At 39.6% G+C, this 15489-nt stretch overlaps 1 protein-coding gene across 1 annotated transcript; it reads right to left on the reverse strand.

The window, feature by feature from the left end:
• Positions 1-13636: 13636 nt before the first annotated feature.
• LOC309968325 (CCR4-NOT transcription complex subunit 4-like) lies at positions 13637-14536 on the reverse strand (the record flags this gene model as incomplete). Its single annotated transcript, XM_082849530.1, has 1 exon — positions 13637-14536. The coding sequence occupies one exon, from the start codon at positions 14534-14536 to the stop codon at positions 13637-13639; it is 900 nt and encodes a 299-aa protein (XP_082705656.1).
• Positions 14537-15489: the final 953 nt, after the last annotated feature.

Raw genomic sequence — 15489 nt, forward strand, 5'->3', positions numbered from 1 at the left:
CAATTATACCCCAATAAAGATGTTAAAAAAAATAAAATAATAAAAAAAAGACAGTATGGTACTGGCACAAATACAGAATATAGATCAATGGAACAGGTTAGAAATCCCAGAGAAAAACCCACGCACATATGCTCACCTTATCTTTAATAAAGGAGGCTAGAATATACAGTGGAGAAAAGACAGCCTCTTCAATAAGTGTGCTGGGAAAACTGGACAGGCACATGTAAGACTATGAAAGTAGAACACTCCCAAACACCATGCACAAAAACAAACTCAAAATGGATTAAAAACCTAAATGTAGGTCAGACACTATCAAACTCTTAGAGGAAAACATAGGCAGAACACTCTATGACATAAATCACAGCAAGATCCTTTTTGACCCACCTCCTAGAGTAATGTAAATAAAAACAAAAATAAACAAATGGGACCAAATTAAACTTACAAGCTTTTGCACAGCAAAGGAAACCATAAATAAAACCAAAAGACAACCCTCAGAATGGGGGAAAATATTTGCAAATGAAGCAACTGACAAAGGATTAATCTCCAAGATTTACAAGCAGCCCATGCAGCTCAATAACAAAAAAACCAAAAACCCAATCCAAAAATGGGCAGAAGATCTAAATAGACATTTCTCCAAAGAAGAATTCCAACAAACACATGAAAGAATGTTCAACATCATTAATCATTAGAGAAATGCAAATCAAAACTACAATGATATATCATCTCACAGTGGTTAGACTTGCCAACATCAAAAAATCTGGAAACAATAAATGCTGCAGAGGGTGTGGAGAAAGGGGAACACTCTTGCACTGTTGGTGGGAATGTAAATTTATACAGCCACTATGGAGAACAGTATGGCAGTTCCTTAAAGAACTAAAAATAGAACTACCATATGACCCAACAATCCCACTACTGGACATATACCCTGAGGAAACCATAATTCAAAAAGAGTCATGAACCAAAATGTTCATTGCAGCTCTCTTTACAATAGTCAGGACATGGAAGCCACCTAAGTGTCCATCATCAGATCAATGGATAAAGAAGATGTGGCACATATATACAATGGAATATTACTCAGCCGTAAAATGAAATGAAACTGAGATATTTGTAGTGAGGTGGATGGACCTAGAGTCTGTCATACAGAATGAAGTCAGAAAGAGAAAAACAAATACCATATACTAACACATATATATGGAATGTAAGAAAAAAAATGTCATGAAGAACCTAGGGGTAAGACGGGAATAAAGACACAGACCTACTAGAGAATGGACTTGAGTATATGGGGAGGGTGAAGGGTAAGCTGTGACAAAGTGTCATGGACATATATACACTACCAAATGTAAAATAGATTGCTAGTGGGAAGCAGCCGCATAGCACAAGGAGATCAGCTTGGTGTTTTGTGACCACCTAGAGGGGTGGGATAGAGAGGGTGGGAGGGAAGGAGATGCAAGAGGGGAGAGATATGGGAACATATGTATATGTATAACTGATTCATTTTGTTATAAAGCAGAAACTAACACACCATTGTAAAGCAATTATACTTCAATAAAGATGTTAAAAATAAAAACACATATTTTGAATACAAAGACACAACTAGATTAACAGAGAAATGATGGAGATAGGCATACCATCTAACACTATCCCAGAGAAAGCTATCATGTTTATATTAAAATCAGACAAAGTAGATTTCAGAACAAAGGATGTTATTGGGAATATAAAGCCTCATTTCATTATGATAAAGGAATCCATTCATCCAGAACATATATCAACATTGTGCATTTAAACCAGAGTTTTATAACACATGAAACAAAAACAGAACTGTAAAAGAAATAAACGAATCCTCAATATTAGAGAGAGTAAATAGACAAAATGATATCAGTAATGGTATCGAAGACATAAGCAACATAGAAACAAAATTGCTTAGTTGACATTTATAAAACTGTTCACTTCACAAAAGCAGAATCCAAATTCATTTCAAGTTCACACAGAACATTTATCAACTTAGATTGTATGTGAGCCATAAAACGTCTCAAGAAATTTAAATCAATTCAAGTCATACTATATTCACACTCTTATCACAATAAAATTAAATTTAAAATCAAAAACAAAAAGATATTTGGAAAATGGCCAGGTATTCGAAAACTGACTAATATATTTCTAAATAATATATAGGGAAGATAATAAATCTAAATGACTCTACTACCCAAAGCAATCTACAGATTCAATGCAATCCCTATCAAACTACCAATGGCATTTTTCACAGAACTAGAACAAAAAATTTCACAATTTATGTGGAAGCACAAAAGACCCCGAATAGCCAAAGCAATCTTGAGAAAGAAAAACAGAGCTGGAGGAATCAAGCTCCTTGACTTCAGACTATACAACAAAGCTACAGTTATCAAGACAGTATTGTACTGGCACAAAATATAGATCAATGGAACAGGATAGAAATCCCAGATATAAACCCACACACATATGGTCACTTTATTTTTTTTTAACATCTTTATTGGGGTATAATTGCTTTACAATGGTGTGTTAGTTTCTGCTTTATAACAAAGTGAATCAGTTATACATATATATATGTTCCCATGTCTCTTCTTCTTGCGTCTCCCTCCCTCCAACCCTCCATATCCCACCCCTCCAGGCTGTCACAAAGCACCGAGCTGATATCCCTGTGCCATGTGGCCACTTCCCACAAGCTATCTACCCAAAGCTTGTTAGTGTATATATACCCATGCCTCTCTCTCACCCTGTCAGAGCTCACCCCTCTCCCTCCCCATATCCTCAAGTCCGTTCTCCAGTAGATCTGTGTCTTTATTCCTGTCTTACCCCTAGGTTCTTCATGACATATTTTTTCCTTAAATTCCATATATATGTGTGAGCATACGGTATTTGCCTTTCTCTTTCTCACTTACTTCACTCTGTATGACAGACTCTAGGTCAATCCACCTCATTACAAATATCTCCATTTCGTTTCTTTTTATGGCGAGTAATATTCCATTGTATATATGTGCCACATCTCCTTTATCCATTCATCTGATGATGGGCACTTACGTTGTTTCCATCTCCAGGCTATTGTAAATAGAGCTGCAATGAATATTTTGGTACATGACTCTTTTTGAATTATGGTTTTCTCAGGGTATATACCCAGTAGTGGGATTGCTGGGTCATATGATAGTTCTATTTGTAGGTTTTTAAGGAACCTCCATACTGTTCTCCATAGTGGCTGAACCAATTCACATTCCCACCAGCAGTGCAAGAGTGTTCCCTTTTCTCCACACCCTCTCCAGCATTTATTGTTTCTGGATTTTTTGATGATGGCCATTCTGACTGGTGTGAGATGATATCTCATTGTAGTTTTGATTTGCATTTCCCTAATGATTAATGATGTTGAGCATTCTTTCATGTGTTTGTTGGCAGTCTGTATATCTTCTTTGGAGAAATGTCTATTTAGGTCTTCTGCCCATTTTTGGATTGGGTTGTTTGTTTTTTTGTTATTGAGCTGCATGAGCTGCTTGTAAATTTTGGAAATTAATCCTTTGTCAGTTGCTTCATTTGCAAATATTTTCTCCCATTCTGAGGGTTGTCTTTTGGTCTTATTTATGGTTTCCTTTGCTGTGCAAAAGCTTTGAAGTTTCATTAGGTCCCATTTGTTTACTTTTGTTTTTATTTCCATTTCTCTAGGAGGTGGGTCAAAAAGGATCTTGCAGTGATTTATGTCATAGAGTGTTCTGCCTATGTTTTCCTCTAAGAGTTTGATCGTTTCTGGCCTTACATTTAGGTCTTTACTCCATTTTGAGCTTATTTTTGTGTATGGTGTTAGGGAGTGATCTAACCTCATAATTTTACATGTACCTGTCCAGTTTTCCCTGCACCACTTATTGAAGAGACTGCCCTTTCTCCACTGTACATTCCTCCCACCTTTATTAAAGATAAGATGTCCATATGTGCGTGGGTTTATCTCTGGGCTTTCTATCCTGTTCCATTGATCTATCTTTCTGTTTTTGTGCCAGTACCATACTGTCTTGATTACAGTAGCTTTGTAGTATAGTCTGAAGTCAGGGTGCCTGATTCCTCCAGTTCTGTTTTTCGTTCTCAAGATTGCTTTTGCTATTCGGGGTCTTTTGTGTTTCCATACAAATTGTGAACTTTTATGTTCTAATTCTGTGAAAAACGCCAGTGGTAGTTTGATAGGGATTGCATTGAATCTGTAGATTGCTTTGGGTAGTAGAGTCATTTTCACAATGTTGATTCTTCCAAACCAAGAACATGGTATATCTCTCCATCTATTTGTATCCTCTTTAATTTCTTCATCAATGTCATAATTTTCTGCATACAGGTCTTTTGTCTCCTTAGCTAGGTTTATTCCTAGATATTTTATTCTTTTTGTTGCCATGATAAATGGGAGTGTTTTCTTAATTTCACTTTCAGATTTTTCAACATTAGTGTATAGTAATGCCAGAGATTTCTGTGTATTAATTTTGCATCCTGCTACTTTACCAAATTCATTGATTAGCTCTAGTAGTTTTCAAGTAGCATCTTTGGGATTCTCTATGTATAGTATCATGTCATCTGCAAACAGTGAGAGCTTTAGTTGTTCTTTTCTGATATGGATTCCTTTTATTTCTTTTTCTTCTCTGATTGCTGTGGCTAAAACTTCCAAAACTCTGTTGAATAAGAGTGGTGAGAGTGGGCAACCTTGTGTTGTTCTCGATCTTAGTGGAAATGGTTTCAGTTTTTTAGCATTGAAGATGGTGTTGCCTGTGGGTTTGTCATATATGGTCTTTATTATGTTGAGGAAAGTTCCCTCTATGCCTACTTTCTGCAGGGTTTTTATCATAAGTGTGTTGAATTTTGTCAAAAGCTTTCTCTGCATCTATTGAGATGATCATATGGTTTTTCTCCTTCAATTTGTTAATATGGTGTGTCACATTGATTAATTTGCATATATTGAAGAATCCTAGCATTCCTGGGATAAACCCCACTTGATTATGATGTATGATCCTTTTAATGTGATGTTAGATTCTGTTTGCTGGTATTTTGTTGAGGATTTTTGCATCTATATTCATCAGTGATATTGGCCTGTAGTTTTCTTTCTTGGTGATATTTTGGTCTGGTTTTGGTATCAGGGTGATGGTGGCTTCGTAGAATGAGTTTGAGAATGTTCCTCCCTCTGCTATATTTTGGAAGAGTTTGCGAAGGATATCTGTTAGCTCTTCTCTAAATGTTTGATAGAATTTTCCTGTGAAGCCATCTGGTCATGGGCTTTTGTTTGTTGGAAGATTTTAATCACAGTCTCTATTTCAGTGTTTGTGATTGGTCTGTTCATATATACTATTTCTTCCTGGTTCAGTCTTGGCACATTTTGCATTTCTAAGAATTTGTCCATTTCTTCCAGGTTGTCCATTTTATTGACATAGAGTTGCTTGTAGTAATTTCTCATGATCTTTTGTGTTTCTGCGGTGTCAGTTGTTACTTCTACTTTTTCATTTCTATTTCTATTGATTTGAGTCTTCTCCCTTTTTTTCTTGATGAGTCTGGCTAATGGTTAATCAATTTTGTTTATCTTCTCAAAGAACCAGCTTTTATTTTATTGATCTTTCCTATATTTCCTTCATTTCTTTTTCATTTATTTGTAATCGGATCTTTATGATTTCTTTCCTTCTGCTAACTTTGGGGGTTTTTTGTTCTCTTTCTCTAATTGATTTAGGTGCAAAGTTAGGTTGTTTATTCGAGATGTTTCCTGTTTCTTAAGGTAGGACTGTATTCCTATAAACTTCCCTCTTAGAACTGCTTTTCCTGCATCCCATAGGTTTCAGGTCATCGTGTCTTCATTGTCATTTTTTTCTAGGTATTTTTTGATATCCTCTTTGGTTTCTTCAGTGATGACTTCGTTATTAAATAGTGTATTGTTTAGCCTCCATTTGTTTGTATTTACAGATCTTTTCCTGTATTTGATATCTAGTCTCATAGCATTGTGGTCGGAAAAAATACTTGATAAAATTTCAATTTTCTTAAATTTACCAAGGCTTGATTTGTGACCCAAGATATGATCTATCCTGGAGAATGTTCCATTAGCACTTGAGAAAAATGTGTATTCTGTTGTTTTTGGATGGAATGTCCTATAAATATCAATTAAGTTCATCTTGTTTAATGTATCATTTAAAGCTTGTGTTTCCTTATTTATTTTCATTTTGGATGATCTGTCCATTGGTGAAAGTGGGGTGTTAAAGCTGCCTTCTATGAATGTGTTACTGTTGATTTCCCCTTTTATGGCTGTTAGTATTTGCCTTATCTATTGAGGTGCTCCTATGTTGGGTGCATAAATATTTATAATTCTTATATCTTCTTCTTGGATCGATCCCTTGATCATTATGGAATGTCCTTCTTTGTCTCGTGTAATAGTCTGTATTTTACAGTCTATTTTGCCTGTAATGAGAATTGCTACTCCAGCTTTCTTTTGATTTCTATTTGCATGGAATATCTTTTTCCATCCTCTTACTTTAAGTCTGTATGTGTCCCTAGGTCTGAAGTGGGTTTCTTGTAGACAGCTTATATATTGGTCTTGTTTTTGTATCCACTTAGCCAGTTTGTGTCTTTTGGTGGGAGCATTTAGTCTGTTTAAAGTTAAGGTAATTATCGATATGTATGTTCGTATTCCCATTTTCTTAATTGTTTTGGGTTTGTTATTGTAGGTCTTTTCCTTCTCTTGTGTTTCTTGCCTAGAAAAGTTCCTTTAGCATTTGTTGTAAAGCTGGTTTGGTGGTGCTGAACTCTCTCAGCTTTTACTTGTCTGTATAGGTTTTAATTTCTCCATCAAATCTGAATGAGATCCTTGCTGGGTAAGTAATCTTCGTTGTAGGTTTTTCTCATTCATCACTGTAAATATGTCCTGACACTCCCTTCTGGCTTGCAGAGTTTCTGCTGAAAGATCAGCTGTTAAGCTTATGCAGATTCCCTTGTGTGTTATTTGTTGTTTTTCTCTTGTTGTTTTTAATATGTTTTCTTTGTATTTAATTTTTGAGAGTTTGATTAATATGTGTCTTGGCATGTTTATCCTTGGATTTATCCTGTATGGGACTCTCTGTGCTTCCTGGATTTTATTAACTATTTCCTTTCCCATATTAGGGAAGTTTACAACTATAATCTCTTCAAATATTTTCTCAGTCCCTTTCTTTTTCTCTTCTTCTTCTGGGACCCCTATAATTCGAATGTTGTATTTAATATTGTCCCAGATGTCTCTGAGACTGTCCTCACTTCTTTTCATTCTTTTTTCTTTATTCTGCTGTGCAGCAGTTATTTCCACTATTTTATCTTCCAGGTCACTTATCCATTCTTCTGCCTCAGTTATTCTGCTCTTGATCCCTTCTAGAGTCTTTTTCATTTCATTTATTGTGTTGTTCATCATTGCTTGTTTGCTCTTTAGTTCTTCTAGGTCCTTGTTAAATGTTTCTTGCATTTTGTCTATTCTATTTCCAAGATTTTGGATCATCTTTACTATCATTTTTCTGAATTCTTCCTCAGGTAGACTGCCTATTTCCTCTTCATTTATTAGGTCTGGTGGGTTTTTATCTTGCCTTTCATCTGCTGTGTGTTTTTCTGTCTTCTCATTTTGCTTATCTTACTGTGTTTTGGGTCTCCTTTTTGCAGGCTGCAGGTTTGTAGTTCCCGCTGTTTTTGGTGTCTGTCCCCAGTGGCTAAAGTTGGTTCAATGGGTTCTGTAAGCTTCCTGGTGGAGGGGGCTAGTGTCTGTGTTCTGCTGGATGAGGCTGGATCTTTCCAGTGGGCAGGTCCACATCTGGTGGTGTGTTTTGGGGTGTCTGTGGCCTTATTATGACTTTAGGCAGCCTCTCTGCTAATGGGTGGGGTTGTGTTCCTGTCTTGCTAGTTGTTTGGCATAGGGTGTCCAGCATTGTAGCTTGCTGGTCATTGAGTGAAGCTGGGTGTTGTTGTTGAGATGGAGATCTCTCGGAGATTTTTGCCATTTGATATTACATGGAGCTGGGAGGTCTCTTGTGGACCAGTGTTGACGTTGGCTCTCCCACCTCAGACGTACAGCACTGACTCCTGGCTGGAGCACCAAGAGCCTTTCATCCACATGGCTCAGAATAAAAGGGAGAAAAAGTAGAAAGTAAGAAAGAAAGAGGGTAAAATAAAATAAAGTAAGATAAAATAAAGTTATTAAAATAAAAATTTATTAAGAAAAAAAATTTTTTTAAGTTAAAACAACAAAAAAAAAACCAGACGGACAGGACCCTAGGACAGATGGTGGTAGCAAAGCTATACAGACAAAATCTTATACAGAAGCATTCACATACACATTCACAAAAAGAGGAAAAGGGGAAAAAATATTATATCTTGCTCTCAAAGTGCACCTCCTCAATTTGGGATGATTTGTTGTCTATTCAGGTATTCCACCGATGCAGGGTACATCAAGCTGTTGTGGAGATTTAATCCGCTGCTCCTGAGGCTGCTTGGAGTGATTTCCCTTTATCTTCTTTATTTGCATAGCTCCCACGGTTCAGCTTTGGATTTGGCCCCGCCTCTTCATGTATGTTGCCGTAGGGCATTTTTTCTTCACTCAGACAGGACGGGGTTAAAGGAACAGCTGATTCGGGGGCTCTGGCTCACTCAGGCCGGGGGGAGGGAAGGGCATGGAGTGTGGGGCGAGCCTGCGGTGGCAGAGGCCGGTGTGACATTGCACCAGCCTGTGGTGTGCTGTGCATTCTCTAGGGGATGTTGTCCCTGGATCACGGAACCCTGGCAGTGGTGGGCTGCACAGGCTCCCATGAGGAGAGGTGTGCATAGTGACCTGTGCTTGAACACAGGCTTCTTGGTGGCGGCAGCAGTGGCCTGAGCACCTCATGATTGTCTCTGAGGTCCGCGCTGATAGCCGTGGCTCACGCCCATCTCTGGAGCTCCTGTAAGCAGTGCTCTTAATCCCCTCTCTGCGTACCAGGAAACAAAGAGGGAAGAAAAAGTCTCTTGCCTCTTCGGCAGGTCCAGACTTTTTCCCAGACTCCCTCCTGGCTAACATGGTGCACTAACCCCTTCAGGCTGTGTTCACACCACCAGTTCTCTCCCTGCGATCTGACCGAAGCCCGAGCCTCCGTTCCCAGCCCCTGCCCGCTCTGGCGGGTGAGCAGACAAGCCTCTTTGGCTGGTGAGTGCCGGTCGGTACCGCTCCTCTGTGCGGGAATCTCTCCACTTTGTTCTCCACACCCCTGTTGCTGTGCTCTCCTCCACGGCTCCGAAGGTTACCCCTCCGTCACCCATAGTCTCCTCCCATGAAGGGGCTTCCTAGTGTGTGGAAACCTTTCCTCCTTCACAGCTCCCTCCCACTTGTGCAGGTCCCGTCCCTATTCTTTTGCATCTGTTTATTCTTTTTTCTTTTGCCCTACCCAGGTACGTGGGGAGTTTCTTGCCTTTTGGGAGGTCTGAGGTCTTCTGCCAGCGTTCAGTGGGTGTTCTGTAGGAGTTGTTCCACATGTAGATGTATTTCTGATGTGTCTGTGGGGAGGAAGGTGATCTCCGCCTCTTACTCTTCTGCCATCATCCCCCTCTCCCTGCATGTATCTTTTTAAATTAGAGTTTTCTTTTTTTCTGGATATATACCAAGAGTGGCATCACTGGATCATATGGTAGCTCTATTTCTGTTTTTTAAGGAAACTCCATACTGTTTTCCATAGTATCTTCACCAATTTACATTTCCACCAGCAGTGTATTAAGGTTCCCATTTCTCCAAACCCTTTCCAGCACTTACTATTTGTAGACTTTTTAATAATAGTCATTCTGACTGGTGTGAAGTGATATCTCATTGTGGTTTCGATTTGCATTTCTCTAATAATTAGCAATGTTGAACATCTTTTCATGTGTCTGTTGGCTATCTGTATGTCTTCTTTGGAAAAAAGTTTATTTAGATCTGCAATTTGATTGATTGGGTTTTCTGTTTCTTCAATACTGAGTTGTATGAACTGTTTGTATGTTTTGAATATTAACCCCTTCTCAGTCACACTATTTGCAAATATTTTCTCCCATTGTTTTTTCATTATTATTATTTTTTTGATGGTTTCCTTTGTGTGCAAAAGCTTTAGGTTTGATTAGGTCCCATTTTATTTATTTTGCTTTTACTTCTTTTGCCTTGGGAGACGGATTCTTTTTTTTTTTTCTTGCAGCATGCAGGCCTCTCACTGTGTGGCCTCTCCCACTGCAGATCACAGTATCTGGACACACAGGCTCAGTGGCCATGGCTCACAGGTCCAGCTGCTCTGTGGCATGTGGGATCTTCCCGGACCGGGGCACAAACCCGCATCCCCTGCATCAGCAGGCAGACTCCTAACCACTGCGCCACCAGGGAAGCCCTGATTCATTTTTTATTGTTGTTAGTTTCTGCTTTATCACAAAGTGAATCAGCTATACATATACATATATCCTCATGTCTCCTCCCTCTTGTGTCTCACTCTCACCCTCCCTATCCCACCCCTCTAGGTGGTCACAAAGCACTGAGCTGATCTCCCTGTGTTATGCAGCTGCTTCCCACTAGCTATCTATTTTACATTTGGTAGTATATATAAGTCCATGCCACTCTCTCACTTCGTCCCAGCTTACACTTCCCCCTCCCCATGTCCTCAAGTCCATTCTCTACATCTGCATCTTTATTCCTGTCCTGCCCCTTGGTTCTTCATAACCTTTTTTTTTTTTTTTTTTAGATTCCATATATATATGTTAGCATACGGTATCTCTTTTTCTCTTTCTGACTTACTTCACTATGTATGACAGACTCTAGGTCCATCCACCTCACTACAAATAACTCAATTTTATTTCTTTTTGTGGCTGAGTAATATTCCATTGTATATATGTGCCACATCTTCTTTATCCATTCATCTGTCGATGGACACTTAGGTTGTTTCCATGTCCTGGCTATTGTAAATAGAGCTGCAATGAACATTTTGGTACATGACTCTTTTTGAATTATGGTTTTCTCAGGGTATATGCCCAGTAGTGGGATTGCTGGGTCGTATGGTAGTTCTATTTTTAGTTTTTTAAGGAACCTCTGTACTGTTCTCCATACTGGCTGTATCAATTTACATTCCCACCAACAGTGCAAGAGGGTTCCCTTTTCTCCACACCGTCTCCAAAATTTATTGTTTGTATATTTTTTTATGATGACCATTCTGACTGGTGTAATGTGATACCTCACTGTAGTTTTTCTTTGCATTTCTCAAATGATTAGTTATGTTGACCATCCTTTCATGTGTTTGTTGTCAATCCATATATATTATTTGTAGAAATATCTATTTAGGCCTTCTGCCCATTTTTGGATTGGGTTTTTTGTTTTTTCGATATTGAGCTGCATGAGCTGCTTGTAAATTTTGGAGAATAATCCTTTGTCAGTTGCTTCATTTGCAAATATTTTCTCCCAGTCTGAGGGTTGTCTTTTGGTCTTGTTTATGGTTTCCTTTGCTGTGCAAAAGGTTTTAAGTTTCATTAGGTCCCATTTGTTTATTTTTCTTTTTATTTCCATTTCTCTAGGAGGTGGGTCAAAAGGATCTTGCTGTGATTTATGTCATAGAATGTTCTGCCTATGTTTTCCTCTAAGAGTTTGATAGTTTCTGGCCTTACATTTAGGTCTTTAATCCATTTTGAATTTATTTTTGTGTATGGTGTTAGGGAGTGTTCTAATTTTTTAATCAGATTTTTGTTTGCTATTGAGTCTTTTTTTTTTTTTTTTTTTGGTGAAGAAAGGAAAGCAAACTTTAATAAATATCACATTTACTAATGAAGATAGAGACCTATTTCCTGGGGTTCCCTGGGAATGGCTCTAGTACAGGCTCCAGCTTTAGTACTGGTCCTGGGTTTGGTTCTGGCACTCTTTGTGATACCATGCCTAGTGTGGGCTCCAGTGCTGGTCCCAGATCCAGCCCTGCTCAAGCAGTGGCTCTAACTCCAGGCTTAGCTCTGGCCCCCTGTGCCAGTGTGGGCTCCACCTCTAATGACTCAAGTTCTGGCTCTAGTGGTTGTTCTAGCTCATCCACTTGTCTGTTAGAGACCACAATGAGCCTATGTTTCAGGTTATTTCCTCTGTTCCTGAAGAGCAACTCTCTCCTGGTAGTAGCACCCAAAAGCCTCATCCCTGGGGCTTCAGGAGTAGAGGAAGTACAGCAGGTTCTCGGGTAAGTCCGCCTCAGTAAGAGGTTGGTAGTGGTGGACTTCAGTTAGCACGAATGACTGCAGTACCTCCTGGTGCAGGGCTGCACTTCATCATCGTTCAACCAAGAACAGGTAATACCCCCTCCCAATGATTCACTTAAGTGCAACGGAAAGGTATCAGAGATGGTCTTCAGCAGCTGGCATTCCTGGCGGTGTTGGAAAAGAACTGCCGATTCTAGGGATGTGAGCTGACCAGACTGAACCAGAGAACCAAGGACCAGGCAATCAAGAGTAGGTTCATGTTAGAAATAATCACCACACAGAGGGTATCTGTCTTCAGCTCCTGCTTCAGATCCTGGTAGGTGTATCCGACCATGAAGCTGATAAACGTGTGATTCCTGTTGCACCCAGCAGTCCCCTATTGTTGCCCTTTCCAGAACCACCTGAACACGGCTCCACCAGTCAGGCAGCCAGAGTACCAAATTAAAGCCTGACTCTGCTTCTTCTTGGGGTACAAAGTTTTCTGGTTTGAAGTCAGAATGTTGAACTTCTGGAAACTTTGTACCGTTGGCCCTCAATATCCATGGGTTCCACATCCTCAGATTCAAGAATATTCAGAGGAGAAAACATTTTAGAAAGTTCCAAAAAGCAAACTTGAATTTCTCTTGTGCCAGCAACTATTTACTTAGCATATACATTGTATTAGGTATCATAAGTAATCCAGAGATAATTTAAAGTACACAGGAGGATGTGTGTAGGTTATGTGCAAATACTACACCATTTTATATAAGGGACTTGAGCATACGAGGATTTTGTTATCCTAAGGGACTGATCCCCGTGAATACTGAAGGATGACTGTAATTGATGAAGCTTACAGTCAGTGGAGACTTTTGCAATCAGTGACCCACTGTCTTCCTGGAATCTCATCAGCAGCCTCGTCTGGACAGTGAACTTGCTCCCCATCTTGAGGATGAGGGGTCAATGGGGAGTTTAGGAAACACAGGGCTGGGTTTCTACCACAAAGGCTAGGAACAGATCTAAAAGCAACTCTGTGTATGGGGCCTTCCACAGGTCCACCCCTTTAGTCAGAAGGTCATCCTGATAGCTAACCAGACAACTGAGTTCCTTCAGCAGCTGATTCAGGTGAAACAACAACTTTGCTCCAGCTGTGAACACTTCTCCGGCTGATTCAACCCATCGTCCGGGGGTGGGGGGGCTCCAGATGCAGGTGTTTTGCTGCTGGACCTTCCATTAATTAGGGTGATTAACTGGCCTAGCAGTGCTTTGGAGGCATCCAGCACCTCCTTTCTCCTTTAGTCCAGTTCACTGAGAATTTCCTGCAAAAGCTGCTGCTGTCTGGTCTGACGGGCGCCCATAGAGGGTATTCTCACTGGGGTCTGGGTCTTACATGGGAAGCAGAAGACATCCTGCTGGTCTTTCAGTTAGCTGATGGATTTCACCAGCTTCTCCATCATAGCCCTTAATTCTAGGGTCCAGGATTCAATCTCATGCTGCTGGCTTTCCACAGGTGCTTCGAGGTCTGCCTCTCCTTGCTCCGAATGAGCCCTCTGAGCCTCTGCAGTGGTGTCACTTTGTTCTTATTCTTATCAACTGAACCCGTAGACAGCTGAAGAAAATTGGGGTTTAATTTATATAATTCTTGAAGTAGCTTCTGTTCATATTCTTGGTGTTTACCCGCCTGCATTTCCTCTTTTGTGAAGCTGGCCGCCTCGTCCCCCAATTCATGTAGGTACATGCAGTCAGGCTTTGGACACTGCATATTCTTTAAGAAGTAACTGCAGTATTTTGTTGTACCTAGAGATGCCTTAAGTGTTCTGCCATCTACCACCACATTGTTGACACACTGTATAGCTCTGAGAGCATCTTCCGACCGGATATAGGTTACGTAAGCACTGGCGCTTGGACCCTGTGAGCCTGCATATGATGTGCTATTATTGATGACAACTTTATGTATTTTACCAAACTTCCCAAAATATTCTGGTCGTTTTAAAACCTCTGGGTCTGCTAGGCGCTGAGACAGACCTACAACAAAGACGAGGTTTTTTTGTACAACACGTACACTAGCCAAATGTTTGCGATTTTCTGATATTTTCTGTTTTCTCTCATTTTGTTTCTGTTTTTTCTCATTCTTTATCCTTTGCAGTTCTTCCTGGGAGAGTGGTTTATAAACTGCTGGGTCTTCTGGATATGGCTTTCTGCATGCAGGACAAAGCCCATTTTCATCAGTGCGAATTCGATGCCAACAAAATCGGCAAATCTGGTAGCCACAGGTGCAAGGGAAAAAGTTGATATCATCTATCTCCAAGGGCTCCATGCAAAGAGGACATTCCACAGGGTCTTCCTTCACATCAGGACTGCGAGACATCTTCACGTTTATTAAACAGTAGCAAAAGTTTATAATAATTTAAGGGAGAAGGAGGTTCAGCGCTAGGAACTAAACTGTAGAACTTCGAAGACCCGCCTGCCTTGCCTCGCTTTTCCCTTATCCGATTCCACGCGTTGCCGCGTCCTCACAAGAGACCACTGAACGAGTGTCGGGGAAAAAACTCTTCAGAAACGGGCCTGATTGCTTCAGCGAGTCCGACCTTTACGGCTGAGAGAGAGACTCTCAGCTTTCGGTGGGTTCCACAGCCAGACGGGCCACCATCTTACATTAGGGTAAGACCTGCTATTGAGTCTTATGGTTTATTTATATATTTAAATATTATATTCTTATCAGGTATATGATTTGCAAACATCCTCTCCCATTCAGTAGGTTTTCTTTTCATTTTGTTGATAGTCTCCCTTGCTGTGTATAACCTTTTTCATATGTAACCTCACTTATTTATTTTTGCTTTGCTTTCAGATTTAAAAACTTATTTCCAAGACTTATGTCAAGAAGCTTACCACAAATGTTTTTTTTTCTAGGAATTTTATGGTTTCAGGTCTTATGTTCAATTCTTTAATCCAGTTTGAACTAGTTTTTTTTTTTTTTTTTTTTTTGGTATGGTGTAAGGTAGTGGGTTGAGATTCACTCTTTTACATGTGGCTCTCTAGGTTTCCCAACAATTTATTGAATAGACTGTGCTTTCCCCATTGTATATACTTGCCTCCTTTGTTGTAAATTAATTCTCCATATATGCATGAGTTTATTTCTGGGCTTTCTATTCTGGTCCACTCATTCATGTGTCTGTTTTATGTTTTAATTATTATAACTTTGTAACATAGTTTGAAATCAGGAAGTGTGTTGCCTCCATCTTTGTTCTTTCTCATGGATGCTTTGACTGTTCAAGGTTTCTGTGGTTCAATACAAATTTTATAATTATTTTCTCTGTTTCT

The sequence above is a fragment of the Leucopleurus acutus genome (assembly GCF_964270905.1).
Source record: "Leucopleurus acutus genome assembly, chromosome: 11".
Taxonomy (NCBI): domain Eukaryota; kingdom Metazoa; phylum Chordata; class Mammalia; order Artiodactyla; family Delphinidae; genus Leucopleurus; species Leucopleurus acutus.